Raw genomic sequence first — 23,927 nt, 5'->3', positions numbered from 1 at the left:
TCAGACAAGCTACAGATGGTTGACCTGGCATATGTTTCCCAACTCTGCTTTATAGATGCTAACAGCAAAATTGTCTTCTGGTTACAGTTCTCAATATTCTTTGTGCACTGTGTAAGTAAGAAGACTATTAATAAAGGGAAGATGTTGTGAGCAACTACATACAAGTTTATCTACTTGTAGCAGCACTGGTATAAGCTGAGCACCATGTTTTCACCCATTCCAAGAGGAATTGTCTGTTTATCCAGACTTGGCATGATTGTGTGGGGGAAAAGGAAACACTTTTTGAGCTGCTGTTGGAAACAATGCTATTGCTAAATATAAGCAAGTAAGAGCCAGTTGAAATATGTTGTGCTGTAATTTTGTTTCCTGTTTTACCAATCCTACTTATTTTCATTTTTTCCCTACAGAACAATTCAATTAAAACATCGAAATACAATTTCTTCACTTTCCTGCCTCTCAACTTGTTTGAACAGTTTCAGCGAATAGCCAATGCTTACTTCCTTTTCTTGCTGATTTTGCAGGTATGAAATCATTGCGCTGTTTCCAGCAGATTGTTCTCTGTTATCAAAGCCAGTCTATGTTTGACAGGTGTAATGAAGTGCAAGCTATATTCCTGGTGTGAATTAGCATCTTAGTAAAATCTTAACAGTACATAGAAAGTAGGGCAGAAAAAAGCAATTTTCTCTTTTACCTTTGGATATGAGGGTTTGAACTACATGAAGAAAAAAAAAAAGTTAATTAGTTTTCAACAAATTGTGCAACTTTTTCATGCCCTGCCCTACTATCCCTTTGTGTCTACATCTGAGTGCTCTTGGCTGTCCTCAGATTTGCATTACTTACTCATCCTGTGGTATAAAGCCAAGTTGTTTCTTACCCATGGATTATAAGGTGCATTCCACAGGCAATCACAAAGGAAACAGTAAGAAGGACATCTCATTTGTAACCTGTGGTGTTGCCTGGAAGAAAAGAGTCAACATCAGGAAGGCTCAGGGTTGTGGCTAGTTTGCATAAAGCTGGATATTGCTGCTGCCTTCTCCAGAGTGAGGAAGGTATCCAGAGTGATGAAGTGTGTCAGACACTGGCAGCGCTATTGAACCCTGTGGATTGTAATGGCATTGAGTTGCACTTTACTCATCACTGTTGCTAATGATACCCTGAAAATTGAACACACCAGATAAATTGATATGAGGATTTCTGCCCCTTTGCACCTTGCTGTGTACTCTGCCATTGTTGAGTCTACGCAATATTAAAAGAAGGGTATAATTTTGATTATGTTTCAAGCTTAATGCTTTAAAGTTGACCCTTCACTGCACACATACTTGCAAAATAACCTGTTTCAAATGCCTTTTTTTCTTTTTTTTTTTTTTTTACAATTTCAGCTCAAAAAAGCATAGATGAAATGTGGTTAAGACTTCAGCAAAACACATATGATCTTTTTTGTTTATTTGCAGGGAATGAATTTTTGAAATTTAAGTGCATGTATATTTTTCAAGAGAAGGTGCCTTTTCAGCTAAACTGAGAGTACAGTTCCTGTGTTGTTGTACTGCACTCTAGCTGTTTTTCTGTCAAATTCACAATGTTTCAAAGCATTTGCCTTAAATGATTCTACTGTGTGTTTTGCTGGGCCATCTAGAATTGACTATACATAAAAGCACATAGCTTTTTCTTTACATCAGGGTAGCCTAAAAAGGGCAAGCATTAGTCTACATATTCCTCCATGTATCTATTTTTCCTCACTCCATCCCTGTGGGACTATTCATCAAGGGTGGATGTGATGGGCAGGCTGTGGGGACTCAGTCTCCCCCTCCTTTGTCACAGACCACTGGGACATGCATTTTCCAAGGTAGGTGAGAAGGCAGCAGTTGCAGCCTGCACAGCTGAGCAGGGCTGTGATGCCTGTAGGATCTGGGCTATGACAGCACATAAATGTCAGCTTCACATGCACATGGAGTTGACACTTCCCAGATCCAAACTGAGGGATGCACTAATGCTGGTTTCACATTGCTTCCACCCCTAATGCTGTGCTTCTAGGGGAAGGGAAGAACTGTATGGGAGTGAGACATTTCCCTCTGTGTGACTGATGGCATAACAGAATTGCCCTCAACTCTTCAGTCCTCTCACTGTTAAAGGTGTAGGAAAACAAAAATGGCTGTGCTGCTCTTGGGAGAGCAAGGTCAGCCCTGGCAACAGCTTGCACTGTCCATTGATGCAGAATTTACTTCAGCAAAATGTGAAAAGTTACTGAAACAAAGAACAGAAGCTTTTGATGGCTCTGCGCATCTGGTTTTGCTCAGATAGCTCTTGAATCCCTCAGAGTGGGCTTGCCTATGTCAGCACTTCCAATGAAATACCGTGGGGAAATGGCAAGCTTAATTCTGTAAACAACAAGAAAGAGCAACCCACTACACTTTCTGACAGCTCTAATTTTCTAATTTAAATTATAGCTTGTTTTGTAGGGAAAACATGGGTTTCCTGCCTCTCCCACCTTTGGGGGGTCACATGTCAGGGATGGAGCTACATTTCTGGTTTTAGTTTATATTCAGGTATCATAGAAAAATGTTGTCTGCAGCTCGATTAGGAATCAGTGGTTTTCTGAAGTGGCAAGAAATGTCTTAAACTCAGATCTTTTCTTCCTACAGTTGATTCCTCAGATTTCCTCTCTGGCCTGGTTTACAACAGTGGTACCCCTGGTGCTGGTGCTGGCTGTATCAGGAGTCAAGGATGCCATTGATGATTTTGTAAGATCTGTATTTCTGACCTGTACTTTGGAGTTGGCCTGTGATTCTTCAGCACAGTAACTGAAATAAACTGCTTAAACACAGCTGGTGGCAGGCACTCAGATGGAGTCTGAGATTAAGTCCTCAAAATCTATAGTTGTTACTGAAACAGGAACTAGAATTTCCAAATTGCTGAGCAGCCCAGCAGCTCCACTGACTTTCTCTGAAACTGCTCAATATGTCTGAAAATGTCATCTCTCATAGACATGTCTGGATGCAGTAACAGAAATCTTTTCTTAGGCTTCCACTTTGGAGAACTCATCCTCTGTCATCTAGCACAATGTAGGTGGAAAAAAAAATTGGTAGGAAGCAAGTGCTCAACCCACTTGTGATTTTTCCAACTTGCTCGGCTTTGGTCAAAGTCTACTGCTGTCAGAGCTAATGGTCAAAAGCCCAGTTGACTTCAAAGAGTGATATTAGAGCTGAGTTTAGCATCTGGTTTTCTCTCCTTATTAAAATGATTTTGATGTCCAATGGAGCAATACCAGAATATCAGTGACCACTTTCCATATGAGAACAGAGGAATTAATTTCTCTGGTGTTTACAGACTGAGGTGGGTGGGAGCAATGCCAGCTGAGTCAGGACTCTGCTAAAGTGACATGTAAGCCTCTACCCTCCTTCTTCTCTCCCTGAGTTTCCTGTTGCCCTTTGCAGTCTGATTATGTTCTGTGCCATTGCTGTAAACGTGTTGGACACAACTGACTCAGTTGTGACCCTAATCTGCCTGGCCCATTCAGGCAGCTGGGTGGAAACCTAAAATGTAAATGAATTGCCTATGGCTCCTGTGTGTTTAGTTTCCTGGAAATGCCTTTTAACCTTCTGATCCAATTTTCAGAATCGACACAAAAGCGACAAACATGTCAACAATCGCCCTGTCCAGGTCCTGATCAATGGCATGTAAGTACTTTTTGCTGTAGTTCTCACAGGGAAAAGCATTTAATTAGTAATATTTTTGATTTTGTGTGTGTGTGTGATTCTCAAGAATCACTAAAAAATTCTAACTTAAATTGTGTTTCATACCACTAGTTCATCATGCAGTTTCGGACTATGTTTCTGATTAATGAATCCCACAGTACCAGAATCTGTGCAGACATTATGGCTGTGACCTTGTGCTGACAAAAACGAAACCCTTTCTCTCTTCCTGGGTGTTTATGTTTAAGTAAGAATTTCAGAGTCTCGTGTTATTTTACTCCTTACCCCAGAAGTAACAAGCAAAGCTATATTCTGTGTCCACTTACACTCAACAGCATTTATTTCGCATTAAGCAAAACTAGGCATTATCAACAAGATATTTCAAATTAAGAAGCTGGAATAGCTCCCTCATACACTTCATTATACTTAGAGTGTGTGTAGCACTTCTGGCTTAGATGTACCCAAAACATTTCAGCTGCGTGCTTTGGACATTGTACTGCTAGCACTGTTCTTTCCCGCAGAAAAAAATAGCAGAGGTTTTGGCTTTTATGGCAGACACATGTGCTGTTTACTTGCAGCTCCATGGAGTCCAGCTATGCATAGGATACAGCTGTAGATGGCTGTGAAGTCTTTTTGTGACTTTTTCCACACTATAGATATCAGTATGTTGTGTAAACTCCAACAGATGATCAAACAGTTAAACATATAAGGGGAAACTGAAGAATAGAGACATAGTTTTTTGTGCTCTCTGCTAAGTAAACCAGTTTCTTAGTTTACTATGTATTAGTTACTAGGAAACAAATTAGTGTCTAGGAAACAAATTTTGAAACATAATTTTAACAATATTTTGCCTTTTTCAAAACCTGAAAACCAGAGATCCTGTCCAGTTCTGACCAACACTGAAAAAGCAAGATTGAACTGAGTTCAAGCTTGAGCTCCCAGTCCTGTTTTGAGATTGATCTTTCTCACCTCTAGAATTTGCATATACATCTATCTTGACTTGGCTGTGTTGGTTGGTGCTTGGAATTTGGCTGTGTTCCTGTGTGCATCATCTGGCTTAGTGCTGTGAACACCACTGCAGACATGGCTACAGGCAAGTGCACAGCCAAAGCACCTGCACTGATCTTCCTGACAGCTGGTTACTCTTGCCTTTAGTACCACTCAGAAAACCTTACACAATCTGCAGGTTTCCCAGATGAAGTCTCTCACACAAAGCAGAGAGGGTTTCTTGAGGCAATGTGGCCCTTTAAGAGAAGAAAGGAAGGGAGCAGTTGGTGCAGAGACAAGGACAAGGATAGTGCACATGGACTGTGCTGTTGTTGTGGGGCTTGGTCTCAACCCAGCATGGGTCAGCCCAGCCAGTGCTTTTATTGATTTTTACTGGGTTTTTTGTACTGTGGTGGTCTTCCAGCTTAGTATGGATCAGGACATGTTATGGCAGGCCCTGCTTCCAAATCCTGATGACAAGTACAGTCTGGCTCCAGAAACAGAACTAAGTTCCCCACTTTCCCAAGCGGCATTTGCTGTATGTGTTTACTTACTAGAGGTTTCCTTGCAGGTTAAAGGAGCAAAAATGGATGAATGTCCAAGTGGGGGACATAATAAAACTAGAAAACAACAACTTTGTGACAGTGAGTACTGTTTCTCTCTATCCTGATCATAGTTAATCTCTGCCACTCTTATCACTCACAAAAAAAATCAGTCATAGTGATGATGTGGCAGTAACCACAAGCAGCACTGCTCTGCAGTGCCTGCTGACAGTGTGAATTCATGCCAAGTCTGTCTGTCTTTCTGTGCTCAGGCTGATCTCCTGTTGCTGTCAAGCAGTGAGCCACACAGCCTGACGTACATTGAGACAGCTGAGCTGGATGGGTAAGTGAGCCTGGCCCTGGCATGCAATCACTGCCACCACTGCAAAGCCATGTTCCTGGTAACCCTGGGTGCTGCAGGCACACCTGCAATAGATTTGATAGCCAGAGTTAGGTAACATGTAGAATAAACTTTGGGTAGGTATCTTGAGAATAACATCTTCTAGGGGATACTTTTGCTTCTTGAGTGAAATGTCAAGTGAGGGGGAGACTTTGCTTTTCAATGACAGTTCTTCTAACACTGAGAGTTAGTTAGACACATGTTCCTGCAATATCCCTGTCAGAACCTGTTTCTTTTCTCTCCATTAGTATTTTCATTGAGACAGATTATCTGGGTGAGATAATGAATAACTTTGGTGATCTTCTTTGGACTGCTACAGAATAACATCAATGCAAGCACACATCCAAGGCTTCCAAATGCTGCCCACTCTAGAACACAACTGGTCACAAAACCAGAGGGCTGCAATTAGGAATAAACTGTAGCTGACTCATTTCTATGACCCAGTTTACATTACCTTTTCTGCATTGCCCAGAACTAGCAACAGTCTGAGGGACTAAGAAAGACAAGAGATTTCAAGAAATTGTATCTCTTCCAAGACCGTACAGACAGCCTTCTGGACTTTCCCCATCTGATTTCTGCTGAAAATGGGTTTGTAGTTTTCATACACACAAGTGCCATTTCTAAGAGGCCCTGAACAAATGCAGTATCCTTTTGACATTGCACTTCTAACTCCCCAGCTAGCTAGTCCCAGGGCTGAAGTAAACTTCCAGATCAGAATAACATGGAAGAAAAGATTCAGAGCTCTCATATATGCTTAGACACCTTGTGTTTAAATGTGTCATAAGTGACAGGATAGAGAGTGCAGTGCTCTGTGGTGCAACTAAGAAGACAAACCCACTTCACCTTTGATACCATGCTCAGAATTTTTGTGAATGTCTATCATTGCAACTGAAAGACAATCTACACCCTTTGATCAGTTGAAACAGGTGTATAGTATCACAGTCCATCAGATGTCAAAGGAAGAAGCTGTCCTCATAGCAGAAGTGATTTTCAAGGAGACCTTTCAGTTCACATATGATTTTCAGTTCATGTTTTTGTCTTATATTGTTTGTCACAGTGAAACAAACCTGAAGGTGAAGCAGGCATTGACAGTCACTGCAGAGCTTGGAGAAGATCTTCAGAAGCTGACAGAGTTCAATGGTGAGTACAAATAGAAAATTCACTTTCCACATAATTCCACCTAAATTACTCAGAGTGGTTGAGACTCTTCCTTCCAAGCTGTCCACTGCCCCCTGCTAAGTCTCCTCTGGAAACAGTGCCAGCAAAACAGAAAAGGCACTCTGCAGTCTATACAACAGGTATCAACACCACATGTAAAGGAAAAGGTCCCTATTTGCTTGCAGGTCTTGCTGCCATGCCTGGCTATAACCTGACACTGCACTGGTGGCAATCCTTCTGGATTGCACACTTCTCTTTGGTGTCTGTCTGCACATGTTGAGACTACCCACCTTGAAAGCCAGCACAAGGGTTCACATAACTGCACAATGGAAACTGTCTTCCCAAAACCTTGTGGTTAGTTCTGCCCTCAAAACTTTTTCATACTGAGCTTTCACACTGATGTAGCAATGCTGATGCACTGATTTCCATTTATCTTCTGATCTGTGGCACTTCCCAGACACTACACAGACCTGAGAACTAACTGTGCATGCAGGACAGGTGACTACTTCCTAGCCTGAAGCCTCACCCTGAAACCATTCCTTTCCTCTCTCAATGCAACAATAAAGATTGAATTTTAAAATATCTAACGGCAAGCAGTATAGACATGCTTAACAGGAAATGTGTCCTTTCTCAGCACTGTTTACTGTATCAAATACAAGATAGGGTAAGATAGGCTAGGCTAGGCTAGGCTAGGCTAGGCTAGGCTAGGCAAGAAGAGAAGAGAAGAGAAGAGAAGAGAAGAGAAGAGAAGAGAAGAGAAGAGAAGAGAAGAGAATGTTTTCATTGGAAGGGATCTACTATGTCTACTATGATCATCTTGTCCAACTGCCTGACCACTTCAGGGCTGACCAAAAATTAAAGTACGTTTTTAAGGGCACTGTCCAAATGCCTCTTAAACCTGGCAGGCTGAGGGCATCAATCACCTCTCTAGGAAGCCTGTTCCAGTGAGCGGTCATCCTCTCAGCAAAGAAACGTTTCCTAAGAGGTCCAATTGGAATCTCCTCTGTTGCAACTTCAACCATTCCCATGTGTCCTGTCACTGGATAGCAAAGAATACTTAGCAGTGTATACAGAGAAAGGAGCTAGACCTGTCAAAACCAGAATACTCCATGCTCACACATCATCTGTCTGTAGAGAGATGAGGGAATAGACCAAGTGGTGTTAGTCACGTTCTGCAGTGCCCTGCTGGCTTAGATATGAGGTCAAGATTACAGGAGGTGTTATTATGGAAAGGGGTGAAATGAGTGCTGATGTCCTTGGAATGGCTCAAGGATTGCAGGCTCTCAGGAAATACTTTTAGATATAGAGGGAAAATAATTTTAGAAAAAAAAAGTTTTGCAAATAAGTAGATGATTCCAGGACAAGTGGTGGGGATGTGGCAAAGAGCATAGCTGAGACTGTCTCTGGCAGAGTTTCTTTTGCCTTCCTTGTTGAGGTTTTATGCAGTAATATGTGTGATTTTTGCCAAGTGTCAACCCAGTATAAATCCATCAGGCTTTCTTTGCATTGATGGCTGAAGTTCTGAGTGTTTTAGGTCTTGAGAAATATGTTTTTACATGTACAGTTAGATGCATAATGTTCATAATTGAAGTGGCATGCCTTAATTATTTTCCTGAGCAGGCTGAAGTGTCTATCAATTTGGAAGTAAAGCCTTCATCTTAGATAATTTTTCAAGCATGCTTAGTGTGATGCTTATCTAAGGGCACTGTGTTCTTGGAAGTGCTTAATTAAACGTTTAAAAATATTTTGGAAAATGGAGAATTTTCTTATCAGATATTTATTTATTCTCTAAATCTCTATTTTACTTATCTTGTAAATAAAAGTGGCCTCTTCATAATACTTGAAATGAATAAAATATTTCCCAGGATGATTTATGTTTGACAGTGTACTGGGAAGAGTGCCTGGAATCAGACCCAGCCTTGCATTTCCCTTAGCAAACTTCTGTAGAAATATTTAAATATTTATGTAACTCTTTATCTAATTACTTTTTAAGACAGGAAGAGAGGACAGGGTTGTGCAGCTAATACAGGCACTCAGTGGAATACTTAATGTGAGTTATGTTGTTTGTTTGATGGTTCAGATAAGAAAGATGCTTGCAAAACACTGAATTTCTTTGTTTGATTTGGGGAACTGGGAGACCAGAAAGGCCACAATACTTTTCAGTTACTCTTTGCTTATCACAGTTGACTTGGCAGTATTTAACTCTTTCAGCTAAAATGTATTCCAGATATGTTATGTTAGTGGGTGAGTGGAACAGGAGGCATGGTGCCTGGCTCTGGTGCCTTCAGCTGCAGAGGTACTGGGCTCAGTGCAGCTGTCCTGGGTGGGTCTTTAGAGCTTCTCACTCTTGTGGTCAGTCTCATCTGGATGTCCTCCTTCTGATCTCAAAATCAGCATATCAGTAGCCCAGACCAAGCCACTTAAGGGAGAGGGGGAAACAAATGTGGACATGTGAGATGCTCACAGAGGCACTGTCCCATGGCAGGCATGGTGTTCCTGGTGGGAGACAATGTCCTAGGCTTGCTTTGCCAAGTATTGTGCTGTTTGAGGTTCCAGTGCAAAGCCTCTGTTTCCTTTGTGCTTTTCAAGGTGTTTGTGAGGGTGGCAGTGAGATTGGGCCTGGTGACTAGAGACTTTCAGAAATGATGGGGCACTGATCCTGGTCCTTGTTGCACTAACCAAATGATAAAATATAAGAGCAACACAGTTGTTAGTATGAATTCTGATGCTGCATGTGTCACTGAATTTCCTAATTGTTCAGTCTTTCGTGTCTGATGGTTTGTCTGCCCTAGATTAGAGTGACTTTTTTAATAATTTGCATAATTTTTGATTTAAAAATGTGTAGTGGTGAAGATGATCATGACACTTAAAGCTGTACTTTTCTTCTGGACATCTCTGGATTTTGTTTCTAGTCTCTTGAGCCTTGTGTGTAAATCTGAGAGCAGCTAGAAGAACTGTACTCTCTGCAAATGCTAGTATTTTTGTTGGTATTTACAGCCTGTGATGAAAATAACTTTATTGTTCCTGCTGATTAAGTGAACAGACTGAACTCTTTGATTGCTTTTCAGCAAGGCATATTTATATTTTCTAGTTCTCAATACACAGGGCTCTGCTTTGAATCTTTACATGTCAGGTGCAGCAGTTGATTTAACTAGTCATTTTTATACTGAGGTATCTGAACACATATTATTACAAGAAATAAATATAAAGCATGAAAATAGACACTCCAATCACTTACAGTGTCAGCTCAGTGGCCAAAGAAGATAGCGATACCTTTTTATGTGCTCCTGGGACTTGAGTTATAAAACAGATGAAATTAAAAATCAGTGAACAAAGACACCTCAGTTAATTACTCTTCTGCAGCCTTTAGGCTATGATTCTATTCGCTTGAGCTCCTGTAATTTGAGGGAAAATGAAATAGGAAAAATAGTGATGTCAGCACTTCTAGCTAAAGTTATCCAATGACATCCTACCACTATGAACTTGCTGTGAATGGATTAAAAGTATGTTGCTGTTTCAACATTTCTTCTCATCCACATAGAAGTTGTGGAAATTTCATTTTGTACTCTACCAATAAAAAAATGCCATGTTCAAAGAATTGGATAAATCCAAGTTCACTGTGGTCCCTTGAATTATGAGATGGATATAGGGAAGGAGCAACATTCCAGAACATCAGTAAATATAAGATATAGAATGGGAATGACAGAGTTAGGATTTGACTAACTAGAGTAACTAGAGTGTGAAATATTGTCTCTCTCAGGAAAAGCTGGGAATGCAGTATTGATGACAACTTTCTGGACCAAGATTTCTATTTTTGCTTTTATCTTCTTTTTACAGGAGAAATCAGATGTGAGGCACCAAATAACAAACTGGATAAATTCACAGGAACTCTTACTCTTCGAGGAGAGAAATATGCCCTGGACAACGAGAAGATGTTGTTGAGGGGCTGTACTATCAGGAACACAGAGTGGTGCTTTGGACTTGTTATTTATGCTGGTAGGTAAAACAGCTGACATGTTGATTGCAGAGCCCAGCAGCAATAGCGTAGGGATACATCACACCCAGAATGCATGAAGGAATCAAGTATTTATGTTTCTACCAGGTATAAGAAGAAAAAAGTTTCTTGTTTCAGAAATCTACACAGCAATGTACAGGAGGGGAGTTTTGATTGGTGACTAAGAAAGAATGTAACAATTAAAGAATTTGGTTAAGAATTCTCTCAAGTGTATTGAAATAAACACTCTGTGATTTCTATGTGATTTTAATCCACATTAGAATATCAAGGTCATCAATAATATTACTGATTAGATCTATGCTTTCCATGAGCATAGTCCTATTGTTTCTATACTCCTCTAGACATGTGAGACAATACATAATATGTCACCAATAGCATAGCATTATCAGATATGCTGTGAAAAGTGACTAAACCTGAAAGGAAGTCTTGAATGTTGAAAGAAAAGAGTTGAGTCAAAGTCCAGATTTAATGGTTTTATGTGACTCTCTCCATATAATCTCAGACAAATGACTTAAACTACTTCTGGTCAAGTTTCCCACCAGCACTCTAAACTGTGTGTACCTGACTTCATGAGAGCTGTGATGGTTATTTATGCTGAATAGCACAGTGGGTCCTCAGAGGGAATCAGCTTTAGAACAGCTAAGCTTTATTACTAAAATTAACAAGTGTGCTTCATCTCCAGGGCCAGACACAAAACTCATGCAGAACAGCGGAAAAACAACTTTTAAGCGAACAAGCATCGATCGGCTCATGAATGTCCTTGTGTTGGTGGTAAGTCTGATTAATGTGTCTTCCTTTCTTCAGATGTGTTCATCATTTCCAGATGCTCCACCTCTCTGTCCACACAAATGGAGGAATATCAGAAGTGACTAATGATAAAAAGAAAAAGTACATCATAATTTATTAGCAGCCTGGGTTCTGCAGAGCCTCTGCTAAGCCATCTTGCAAAGCAAGGCCATTACGTTGACAGAATTAAGGACTTTGCTTCTGAGCTTGTCATTTACTCTGCTCTTCCTTGCTCTGCATTTTTGTGTGAGAAATATTTTGAAGCCTGCAAAGCCCTTTTTTCTTCTAGTAATTTTGTCATTTTCTATTTAAACAAACATTAGCAGCTCTCTCTCTTCCTCCTGATTTCTTGGCATCTCTGGTGATATCTGCATAGGACTTGGTAATTGAGTTTGCTAATTTATATGATGTCAGCTCCTGTAACATGTTAGGGTAAATTATTAGACAGGGTCTCATTAATGCTCAGAAAATGGTGTTTTTAGCAGCTGAGAAATTTGAGAACACTAATCTTATATAGCAGGCACTCTTCTCAAATTGAAAAACAGGTCTGATTTGAGGGTGAAGCTCATCAGTGGTTTTAACAAATGGCAAATACTTCCAGGCAGAAATAGTGATTCTTTCACAGACTCTCTCAAGATTTTACTCCTTAAGTAGAAGCAGGGAAGAAAGACATACACTCTGACACTACTTTAATCAGTGTTGCTAGAAGAAAAGGTCTTTAGTTTCAGATTTTATTTCCCTTTGAGTTCAAATTTGTCATACGTTCCCATGCATACTGCACCATCTTCAGTTTATGACACTGGGAAGGTCTGGTGGTCAGTGGTCACTTTTACTGCTTGTTCCCTACTACTCCTGCTCTCCAGATCATCCTAGCAGCCATCTGGGGACAGGAACCTTTCCCAGGCACTGGAAGAAACCCTGGAGGAGGCATCCAACAGCAGTCTGTGCATTACAGCAAGGCTGTCCTGAGCTTTCTTTGCTCTCTCTGACTTCATGCCCCCTCAGCACTGGGACTTAGAGTACAAACGTCTCCAGTGTGGCACTACCCTCCAACCTCCACATTTCATATCAGCCTGTGTATTCCTGGGGTTTTTTGGGATCCCAAAAGTCCTTTAGATGAGCCTGGGGATGCCCAGCAGTGCGACAGCACAGAGAGACACTCCAGGGTTAACTTTAATTCCTCTTGAGGCCTTGTTCTGTGTACAGTAAGGACATGACCTTAATTTTAATCTTGCACCAATCTCTACCAAGGGAAAATCTTGGTTTCTCAATCTTGGTTATCAGGTTGTTTCCCTCAGTATTTTCTTCCCTTTCTCCCCTTAATTGGATAGAAAAACCAAACAAGGCCTGGGCCTCTTGCATTCAAAATTTTGCAAGCATTTGAAGAATTTCACATTTTCATAAGTGTCCTGCTATGTTCTGACTGGAGGGGAGAATGGGCTGTGGGGGGATCCACAGAGCAGAGAAACAGAGCTGAGGAAAACTGAACCAGGAATCTGGAATTTCATGTTTGGCTAAGATTTGCTAAATCTCTTTTCACAAGCCAAGGGTCCCACCCAGAACTTTAAGTCTGTTTGGCCTCTCTTTATAAAAACAAATGAGATGAATTTACCTCCTGGCTCTGCTTTAAAAAACCTGAGCAAGTTGCAACTGATTGCATCAGCCTCTGCCTGGGTTCTTGGGTGCTGGAGGAGCCAAGGGTGTGTTTGTCTCCTTTACACATTTTTAAGGAACCTAAAATTTTGATGTCTAAGTAAAGCTCTGTCACACATTAAACATCAGACTCTTTGCTCACCTAAGGGGATGTGGCATTGGGTTTTTCCAGCTCATTGGGTGGTCAAAGGTTACAGAGTGTGGTCATAAAAATAGGCAGTATATTGTGCTCTTGAGTTGGAGAATACAAAACAGCCACAACTTACTATAAATAGGTAATTTAAATGTAGTGAAACTTGCTTCACATTAACATTGGCAAAGTTATTTTGTGTTTGATTGCCCATAAAACTTCCAGGCACAAAGCAATGTTTAAGCAGGTCTGCCAAGGGAGTCTGTTGAATGTTGCCCTGGTCTGCCCCAACAAGGGTTAATCAGAAGTGAACCTTCCCAGATGGCAGTCATAGCTGTTTTGTCACATTTGGAGGTGTTTCTCATCAATCTGAGAAAGAAGTTAATGTTCCTCCACTGGGGATGCTCTTGCCAGTTCCAGGAATGCTTTTTTCTCCAAAAGCTGCCTTGTAGCAGGCTAGGGGGAGCAAATTTTCACAGAAAGAGAGCTCTCACACTCATCTCCTAAACAACTTACTGCTTCAAATCCCAGAGCAGAACTCAAAGTACCAATGAAGAAGCCAAGACAGTTTAAATTCACAGTCCAACAGTCAATGTTTGTCTTGAAGTCAAAAGCCACTTCCTCTTTACAAAACTCCTACCAAGAGGATCTTTAGCAGTCACTGCCTGGGAAGGACCCAGGGAGGGAGGATGTTCATGCTGGGAAGCTCCATGAGCATGCACAAGCAATGATATTTCATGTCATTCTCTTCAGGGCTGTGGTTACAATTGCAACATCCTGCACACAGTTTTTTCTGTGCACAGAAATTTCTCTCCAAAGCTGCTCTTAGTGGCTTGATCCTTTCCATTTGTTTCAGATCAACCAGCATGTTAGTGAGCTTTAGCAGTGAGTGTTGCACATGAGTGGGGTTGTGAGAGCATTGACATGCCCAGTGCACAGAAAACAAAATGTACATAAATCAAGTGCAACTGTAGGCAAGAGCTACTGTGGTATAGAATCAGAGTGGTTTGAGTCAGAAGGGAGCTTAAAGATCATCTTGTTCCAACACCTCAGCCATGGGCAGGGACACCTTGGGAAAGTTCAGCTCCTGTCTTGCCCCACATATATTTCTATTGTTGAATCACACATTGAAATTCCTACATGGATTGTGATATTCTGCAAATGGATAATTTTTAACATCTGGGGCATGAAATGGGTCATGCCTCTGAAATACCCTCAAGTCCTTATAATTACAATAGCACAGATTGAAGTATGTTTTAATTTCTGGTTCACATAAGTTTAAAAACACTGTGCCACATTCCTTACCAGCAACCAATTTTGTCTCCGTTTCACAAGTTAAGCACTTTATTTGGCTTCACACAATTAAACAGAAAAGCTACTACTCGTGTTTGAAATAAATGAGTCCCCTGAAACTCAGACTGCCACCTTTTCTTACTGCAGTTCCCTTTTGTGGCTTTTTGATATTAAAACTTGAATTGATCAGGCATGAACTTTTCACCAAGTGATTCATATTTCTCCATAGAAGTATCATTCTTCCTCCCATAGATTATCTCAGCAGTATAAATATTAGTTTTACTATCAACGTTTCTATGTTTGTCCCTCAATTACTGTTTTTTAAAAAGGTTGATTACGGTTTTAACGTGATTGTTGCTGTGTTGCCTTTACATAATGGTCCAACTTACTGGTATTTCCTCCCTAATGATTATCCTTGCAAAAGATTATTTTTAATTGCTCTTTTGTGCAGCCTGTTGACTCCATATCTTTTAACTATTATATTGGTTGCTTTATGTCAAATGTTTGGAAAAGACCGTGCCAAAAGGATTCTTTTCTCATCATTTATCTGGGAAGGATGACAAGTTAGCTGCAGTTTATGAACCCCACCATCACCATTTCTGCCTTACACATATTGTAATTATATTAGCAGGATTCCAAGGTGGTGGATCTTCCCAGATTTTAAAGCATTGTTAAAAACTAACCTCTAAGCTTCCATCTTTGAATTAGATGGACCTGCTGCATTGAAAATGCGTATTAGCAAATAGAGCCACACAGTGCGCTATGTCAGTGAACATAATCTGCCTCTTTCATCTACTATAGGGCAGATAAGTCATTCTTCTTCCTTTCTCCTTCCTCTTGAAGGACTGTCTGTTAACACATTTGCTTTTCATATACCTGTTTATGGTTATTTTTCTTTTCTTGATATTTTATCTTTTCCTGATACTGTTGGATATTCACAGTTCTGTGAATTCACAGTTCCCTACAGTTTGTATTAATTTCTGTTAAATGTCTTTCTTCCTGTTCTTTTTGTCTTCTTTTCTAAATAAATGTATTGCTACAGTCTTGTCTTTTTTAAATCAAAAAATGCTTTATGACCTATGTAATGTTTTTGTGTCTGTTAAATAGTGTTCCCAAGCAAGCCCCAGTTTTCAGTAAGGTTTCCCAATTTGAAATTCACTTCCCAGCTGCCATTGCCCTGGTCACTTTAGGCTTCAGGAAACAAGCTTCTCTAAAGCCCAAGGATACGCATCAGTGGCTGGTGTTGCTTTTTGTTTGCTCAAAGGAAATGTAATCAAATTGTGAGGGCAGATACTGAGGCAAACATTAGCTCTGAGAAAGCAATTAACTCTCCTGTAACCATCAGAATAATATCCAGTGCTAAATTCCAGACTATACGCTGCTAGATTATCCCTAGTAGTCTTTCAGAAATTGTGAGGAAGACTGTGGTACATCTGGCAAATAGCAAAGTCAAGTCCTCTAGGCAGTTTCTATTCTCAAGTGTGCAACCAGATGTTTGAGGACCCTCAGCTCAGTTCTCCTCCAATGAGATTTGGTGTTCTGCAGCAGACTGCTGTAACCACCCTAGTTGAGATGTCTGCTTGGGATTTAAATCCCCGGCTGTTTGAGCACTTTTAATTCCAAGTTGCCAGACTCTGCATTGTGTAGTTTAGTCCTTGAGGTAAAAATATCATAATTTTACAGTTTTTTCCTTTTCATCTCTAGGCACATTTTTCTATGGTTCAGGCTATCCAACCCTATCCCATTAGGGTCCTCTGATTAACCTGTGCATAGTAAGTTCCTTGTTTCTAAAATGCAATACATTTTGTTTAGGTTTGATTTGTTTGGTTTGTTTTTCAATTTTTTTTTTCCAGATCTTTGCATTTTTAGCACTGATGTGTCTCATCTTAGCCATTGGCAATGGTATCTGGGAGCATGATAAGGGCTACTACTTCCAGGTCTATCTGCCCTGGGCAGAGGGTGTCAACTCTGCCTCCTACTCCGGCTTCCTCATGTTCTGGTCATACGTGATCATTCTAAACACAGTGGTACCTATTTCACTCTACGTAAGGTATGTGCCGGAAGCTCCTTTCACTTTTGATCTTAGGAGAGATTTAGCTTTTGCCTTAAGAGCATTTTCCTTAAAACCGAACAGGGCGCCATCATGGATGCTCCTACACAACCACAGTGACACTTTTCTTGTTTCTGCTGCCTTCAGACGGCTTTATCAGGGTTGGAGTGGGGACAGCAGTGAGCCCTGGAAGAGGAGAGGATGATTTTGCAGTTAAAGGGGTGGTGTAGGTGTGTAGGATGCTATAGGAGCAGGGCTGGAAGCCTGCCACTGTTAGCAAGATGCTAATGGCCTGCTCTTCAAGGTGGCTTCAGGACTGTGTGAGGATTGCCACGTAAGTAGGTGCAATTAGGTTGAAATACGTGGTGCTATATGAGCAGTTGAGAGTGTTATCTCTTTCCAGACAATGCAGACTTATGTTGATTTTTGGTGATAGACAAATAGGAGTGACAGGTAAGCAATGTGTCTGTGCTCTCAAAACTTGGGGCTAGGGTAAAGACTGCATAGCCCTGTTTAATTTGTCATTATACCTACCTTCAGTCAACTTTGCTACTGAGACTCTCTTTTGTGTGGGTAAACATTAACATGAATTCCATTCCCATCCAGTATGTCACCCAGCAAGGTGGAAATTCATGTCATCTGCAAGCTGATGCCACTCTTTTGGTTGTACTGAGTGACACAATGGCTCTCTTGTTGTGGAGCTCTGTTGTTTGAGACATGGCTGTGCTCATCCCCTGGCACTGAGCTCATCCCAGCCCACAGCTCTGCTGGAAACCATCTCCTGAAACAACACTAACTGAAACACATTGCTCCTGCCTCACTTCTCAGCCCAAAAACTTCTGAAACTTTCCAAGTAGTTTTATAAAGTACTGCTTTATAAAAAAAGGAAAGGAGTTTGCTGTAAACTTAGCAGATCATTTCAGGGTGACTTGCTTCAGTATCCCTTACCACAAGCCACCTATGGACAGATGAGTTCAACATGTCATTGCCTTCAAAGTTGTCTTCTAATTGCAATTGATAATGGTGGTGCTGAAGATAAAGAGCTCATCCCTTAAGCTAATGAATATTCCATCACCTTCTCTTTCTGTTTCATCAGCGTGGAGATTATACGCTTGGGTAACAGTTTCTACATTGACTGGGACCGTAAAATGTATTACCCACTGAATGACACGCCAGCTCAGGCTCGAACCACTACACTCAATGAAGAGCTGGGGCAGATCAAGTACATCTTCTCAGACAAAACAGGAACTCTCACCCAGAACATCATGTGTTTCAACAAGTGCTCCATCAATGGCAAATCCTATGGTATGTTTGTCTTACTCTCTGGGTTTTCTTCACTGTGTGTTTCTTCATGCACAGAGAATAAATCTGATATCCAGAAGAGAGTACCACGTAAGGAACTGCAGTGATCAAGTATAAGGCTGTCCATCAGGGATGTCTGGACAGCCTGATTGCATCTCTTACCATGTATTAATTGTTTCCCCTTTTTTCTCATTCTTTTACCTTCCTTTTGCTGCCCCAGTATTATCCCAGCTAAAGAACCAACACTATTAGTTTCTCCACATTTGTCCCAGATTTATATCATCTGTAGTCAAATTTGGGTTGGTTTTTTTTTTCTGATATCACTAGTTAGGTAATCACAGCTTTTCATAGTATTATTGACATGGTGAGCTAGGTACTGCTAATCTTGCAAAACATAGCATGTAACTCACTCCCTTCTAATCACTTATGAAATCAGCCGTCCCTCATGGGGCTTATCTGCAAATTTTGTCAGCTTCTCACCTTGTTGTCTCTCAGCAATTTGTCATGTCAGGAGCAGTGATTTTCCACATCTTTTTCAGGTAGTTTGATTAGTCAATGACCTGGTCTTTCTCTTTACACCTGACATTCTTCACCTTCCAGAACAGAGAAAAGTTTGTAGGAGGTTGGACAAAATGGGAAACATGAGTTGTTAGCTGTTAGATCCTAGAAGTCATTGATTTAAAAGGCTTGTTCATGCTATGGCCCCAGGCAGTTTTCTTCATACTGCTCAAAAGGTGCTAGCACTTGGCAAACTGCCTAATTGATTAACATCATTAGATGCCCCAGAGAAATTAGTCACTGCTTATTTGTATACAGATGGTTGCTTTGCCTGTGTCAGACCTGCTGATGCACTGATGTGCCAGAAAGTTTGCATCTTTTCTCAGTGCTATCAGTTGACCTAATAAAAAAGTTGTTTCTCCCTATGAATCTGTGCATACTTGAAGATCCCCTTATCTCAAACAGTGTTACTATGATAACTAACATTAGTACTGCTAAACAGTTTGAAATCTCTCCTATCAAGTGTCCTTAAATGACTTTTCTGAAGCGGATGTCACCACCAACATAGATACAGGATAAGGGTTCAAGAAATGAATGGGAAAACATGCAAAGAGGGCAAAAATCTATTCCATGTAGTTTTCTAAATGTTTAGCTTGTTCCTAGCACTGTACTTCTCTGCTGCTCAGGGGCATTCAGGAAACCAATGCCAGAAAGGATGATTTAGTTCTGCTCTCCTCTGGAGGCTTAAGGGAAGGAGATGTACAAAAGCCTCTTGGAGGCTTTTCAGGAAATCAGCTGATGCATCGGTTCTCAGGAGAAATGTTCACTGTGTTTCTTTTACACTGCTAGGGCCTTTGTGAAGATACACTAGCACTACAATTTGCTTTGGTAACAGTTGAGCTTGCTGGTACAAACATGAGTCAATCATTCCTGTAATTATTTGCATTTCAATCTAATTTCAATAAAGTGTTGGGACTGGCTGGCCTCTGCACAGTTCAGACCTGCCCACTGAAACTTTTCTCCAGGAAGTTCGAATAGTATTTCTTGGAGATGACATGTCTTCAATTCCTATGACCAGATCATCCATTCAGGGAAAATCAATAGGGCAGCCTTGCTACCTAGATGTGGGAAGAACAGGCTTTGAAAACTCCTTTTTCTGAGGGTGTCCAGGGACTGCTGCAAATAGTAGGATCCAGGAGCTGGATTTTGAAAGAGAAGGCACAAGAGAAGTCATCCCCTGGAAGCACTTTCATTTCCTACCTAGCACTAGAAACCCTATAATCTCTGTGTTCAGCTCAAGACATGTCTTCTTTACTCAAAAGCCAGTCACTTTTGTGGTAACTGGTTCGTGTTTCAAGCATCTATCAATCTCTAGATTTTGTCATGGACTAACACAGAAACTGACTGTCATCAGTGCCCATGTCAATGTACTGAAACTTCTAAAATAGTTTCTAGCTTAGAAACACTTTACCAATTTTGTGGCTCAGAGACTGCACATCCCAGCAGTTTGTGGCTATAATTTCATCTTTCTTGCTTGCAGGTGATGTGTATGATATGTCTGGGCAAAGGATAGAAATAAATGAGGTAAGTGCTCAAGTGCTATCAGGATCTATGCTTTCATTGGACTTGATAAGTATCAGTGGACAAAACTCTACATAGCTTATGTTCTTGACCGTTCAAGAGCTGATGCTCTTGGTGGTCGTAACAGAGATGTGTGTTCCTCTGGATGTCAGAGAATTTCCAGAGTTAAGTTCCTTTCCAGTAAGCCTGGATTAAACCTGCAGGTTGGAACAGCCCACTGTACTCTCTGCACCTGACATCCTGGTGTATGCACAGCTTCTCTTGAACACTTGATCATTGGTGCTTGTTGGAGACTTGGACATTGGTGAATGTTATTAACCTTGACAGTTAACTAAAGCTTTAGCAAGGAATTAGTGAGTGTAGTTCATACCAATTACGAGGTCACTGTCAAATTCCTCTAATGTGTGGACTTCAGAAAATGTAAAAATGTGTCATTTCTACGTTTTTATTTAGCCTCTGCCTGCTGGCACACACACACGTGTCCTCATTTCTAAAGTGTCTGAAAGCTGCATGCTGTAATCCAAATAACAAACAGCAAGATGATGGTGAAAATCCCACTCCTCATTCCAATGATTCATTTCCAGTCCATTTAGAACTTAAATTGCCCCCTGGAACAGGCTGTTTGTGCTGAGTACTGTGCCTCCCGCCTGCCCTCTCTCTGCAGCCTTGCTTGGTGACACACACTTGACTCCTGCCAACTGTCCACCCCACCCTGCTGCTCGTGACACTCCCTGGAGCAGAGTCCTGCTGCCTACACATCCATGATGTCGCTGTGCCTGGACCTTGCTGCACAGACGAGTGTGGGAGGGGTTGGTCTGTGCTCTTGGACTGAGTGCTAAATGTCAGTGGAGGTCAAAAGGATGATTCCCATCCTGGAAACTCTGAGCTCATCAGGGATGGGGTGAGAGACAGAATTGTCTGAGGCAGGCTTGGCAGTCCCTTACTCCATGACACATCATGCGGTGAGCTTCTGGACATTTCTCCAATGTGTTCCACTCTGCTTGGGGCTCCTTGTTTTTTGACAAAATGGGCAGTGCCTGTGGAGTTTAATCTTTATGACACTTGTCTATCCTATTTTTTCCATATCAGGACTTTTTTTCTGGCTTTGGGAGAACATGGTGGACGAGATAGACTTTTGAGTTGTTTTAAACTGGGCTCCTACTTCCCACTGCAGCCTTTGACATCATGAGCACAATTCTTCCAAGCAGGCATGTGTTGAACACAGGCACTTCTTTGCTGTAGGCATCCATTCGCAGGGATCCTGTTGGAACATTAGCCACCACTCAGAGAGACGGTTTAGCCAATTTGTTCTTGGCCTGTCCTGTCCTATGGTTATATACCTTTCATGACCTCCCACTTCCTTAGATCCACCGATCTCTGTCACGAGCAGCCAGCCTTGCAGTATATGGTCCTTTGTAAATGTGAGGAAGAGAGAGGGGCTGTGTTGGGCAGGCATCAGTATACAGCCATGGGAGAGCTCAACAAATAATACCAAGCCATGTTTTTTTCAGAACACAGAGAAGGTTGATTTCTCATACAACCCATTAGCCGACCCAAAGTTTGCTTTCTATGACCACAGCCTGGTTGAAGCCGTGAAGCTGAATGATGTCCCAACACACAGATTCTTCCGGCTGCTCTCACTTTGCCACACGGTGATGCCAGAGGAGAAGAAGGAAGGTGAGGACTATTGAAGGCACTGGAATGAGTGGTTATGTTTACTCGCACCACAGCATGTCTTCTCTCCGCAGAAGCTGTTTTTGGTCCTTCTGGCTCCCTAGTGATTTTCTGCAGTGTATGGCTACACATAAATCAGTGTCTTTGGAGATGTCACATGGGAAGAGAAAGGACCAGGGCCTCAACTCCCTATGTGTTCCTGTGGTGGAGCTGACACTACTGCAAACACCACATCTCTGGAATGTGGAAATTGCAGGTGCCACAGCTTCCCTGAGGTGGCAGAGGCTTGCCCCACTCTCTCTCTACTAGGCTCCTAGTCCTAAAAAGCAAAGAACATAGAGCACCTATCTACTGGAGACTCATTAGCTCCTCTCACCCAGTGTTCCCACAGCTACTAGGTCGGCCTCCTCAAATCCCAGACAGGATGAAAGCTATGCTTTAAAGGCTAGAATTAATTGACAGGTATAAAGTAAAAATGCATGCAGATCTAACTAAAAGGCGCTAAACCCAAGGAATGTGTCCTCTCAGTGGGATTTAAGACTCCAAAGAGAGTGATTAAAATCCCCAAAAGAATCCAGGGGGCCTCTTGTACTGTCCTGGAGGATGGTTGGTGGGACTTGATAGAGATTGTTGGATGTAAGGTACTTTTTAGCACTGGGCCGCTGTAGATAGACAGAAAAGCAAAGGGATAACTGCTATATTATGTCTTAGATTTTGTAATTTTTTTAGCTCAGAAATAAGTCAGAAGCCACATTACATTTTTTTCTGTTGCACGCCAGGTAACTTGGTGTATCAAGCACAATCTCCTGATGAGGGAGCCCTAGTCACTGCTGCCAGAAACTTTGGATTTGTGTTCCGGGCCCGCACACCAGAGACCATCACTGTTGTGGAAATGGGAGAAACGAAAATCTACAAACTTCTGGCTATTCTTGATTTCAACAATGTTCGCAAGCGAATGTCTGTGATCGGTATGTTCCCTTTGCTACTTTCCTTCCTTCCTGACTTTTTAGGTTCTGGAACTGTCCCTCATTCTGCTATGACACATTTTTCTAGAAGATCTCCTTTGCAATGTGCTCTGAATAACATTTATTTCTGAGGACTGAGATGGGCTGCCTTGATTTTATAATTTCACAGCTAGAGTGCCAGAAAAATACTTAAAAGAGGCAGATGGGAGAAATCTAAACCTCTGGACCACAGTGATGCAAGCCAGCCTCCTAAAGACACTAAGCTTTTCATATATCTTGCTCCTCCCATTACAATGGAGAAAAGGCCTTTCTTCCAATCAGCTTTTAAATTATAAGTGAAATTTGAGGAAGTAGGAAAGGAGAAAGCAAGAATGAATTGTGAAACCCACTTTCCCAAACAGAAAATTGACAAATTATTCAAGAAACTTTTTGCAGCCTTTATTAACACTCCAATGTACTCTAATATTTCAGGAATATTTTAATTGTAGTTACAGTTTACTGGTAGCAAAATAGGAGAAGTGAGACTGGTTCCCTGAAAACAAATTGTTTTTAATTTCTGAGTGAAGTTCTGCCTGTAGGGACAACATAGTGTCTGCTCAGACCAATGCAGTCTCTTCTTTTCTAAGCAGAGCTTGTCTTGATTCCTGGTAGTTTGCCAAAACTTGGGGAAATTCAGACACCTGTAGAAATTGTTCTTGTTTTTGATGGAAGGGCTTTGTACCCCAAAAGACTCAGTCTGAGATTTGTAGCATTTCTTTTCCTCTTCCTCACAGTGCAGAGTCCAGAAGGTGACTTGACGTTATACTGCAAGGGGGCTGACACCATTCTTTATGAACTGCTTCATCCATCCTGCAACTTTCTCAAAGGGGAGACCACAGAACACCTGAATGTAAGAGCTTCCTTCTCAACAGTATCTCTGCATTTGATGTTTTCATTTTCTCCATGCTTTGTCTTTAAGAAAAAAACCCCCAGATTTTAGAAATAGCACTTAAGCACCAATTTTAAGTTAAAGAATAGAGAAACAAATTAATTTCTATGGCCTTAGGTCTCAAATTAGTTACCTAAGGATGAGTACCAGGTACCATTTGAACTGCTCCAGGACAGTCAGCAGATCGAGGGAGGTGATTCTGTCCTTTTGCTCTGGTCTTGTGTGACCTCACCTGGAAGACTGTCCAGCTCTGGAATTCTCAACATAAGAAGGACA

At 41.3% G+C, this 23,927-nt stretch overlaps 1 protein-coding gene across 5 annotated transcripts in view; it reads left to right on the top strand.

Moving 5' to 3' along the window:
• LOC310922361 (phospholipid-transporting ATPase ID-like) overlaps positions 1-23,927 on the top strand; it is an 85,086-nt gene that overhangs the window by 40,099 nt on the left and 21,060 nt on the right. For 4 of the 5 annotated variants that reach the window (XM_083882846.1, XM_083882845.1, XM_083882843.1 and 1 more), the window contains exons 4-17: positions 408-521; positions 2,640-2,738; positions 3,613-3,674; positions 5,248-5,320; positions 5,491-5,561; positions 6,676-6,758; positions 10,614-10,772; positions 11,474-11,562; positions 16,507-16,703; positions 17,800-18,008; positions 20,044-20,087; positions 21,596-21,761; positions 22,538-22,726; positions 23,497-23,612. In XM_083882846.1, the coding sequence (XP_083738972.1) occupies positions 408-521; positions 2,640-2,738; positions 3,613-3,674; positions 5,248-5,320; positions 5,491-5,561; positions 6,676-6,758; positions 10,614-10,772; positions 11,474-11,562; positions 16,507-16,703; positions 17,800-18,008; positions 20,044-20,087; positions 21,596-21,761; positions 22,538-22,726; positions 23,497-23,612 (1,671 nt within the window). The remainder of the gene's footprint in view (positions 1-407; positions 522-2,639; positions 2,739-3,612; positions 3,675-5,247; positions 5,321-5,490; positions 5,562-6,675; positions 6,759-10,613; positions 10,773-11,473; positions 11,563-16,506; positions 16,704-17,799; positions 18,009-20,043; positions 20,088-21,595; positions 21,762-22,537; positions 22,727-23,496; positions 23,613-23,927) is intronic. The other variant, XM_083882847.1, reaches the window with a different exon arrangement.

This window comes from Zosterops lateralis (genome assembly GCF_965231275.1).
Source record: "Zosterops lateralis genome assembly, chromosome: Z".
Taxonomy (NCBI): Eukaryota; Metazoa; Chordata; class Aves; order Passeriformes; family Zosteropidae; genus Zosterops; species Zosterops lateralis.
Note: the sequence above shows the minus strand (reverse complement) of the source record. Positions and strands in the feature narration are given on the sequence as shown.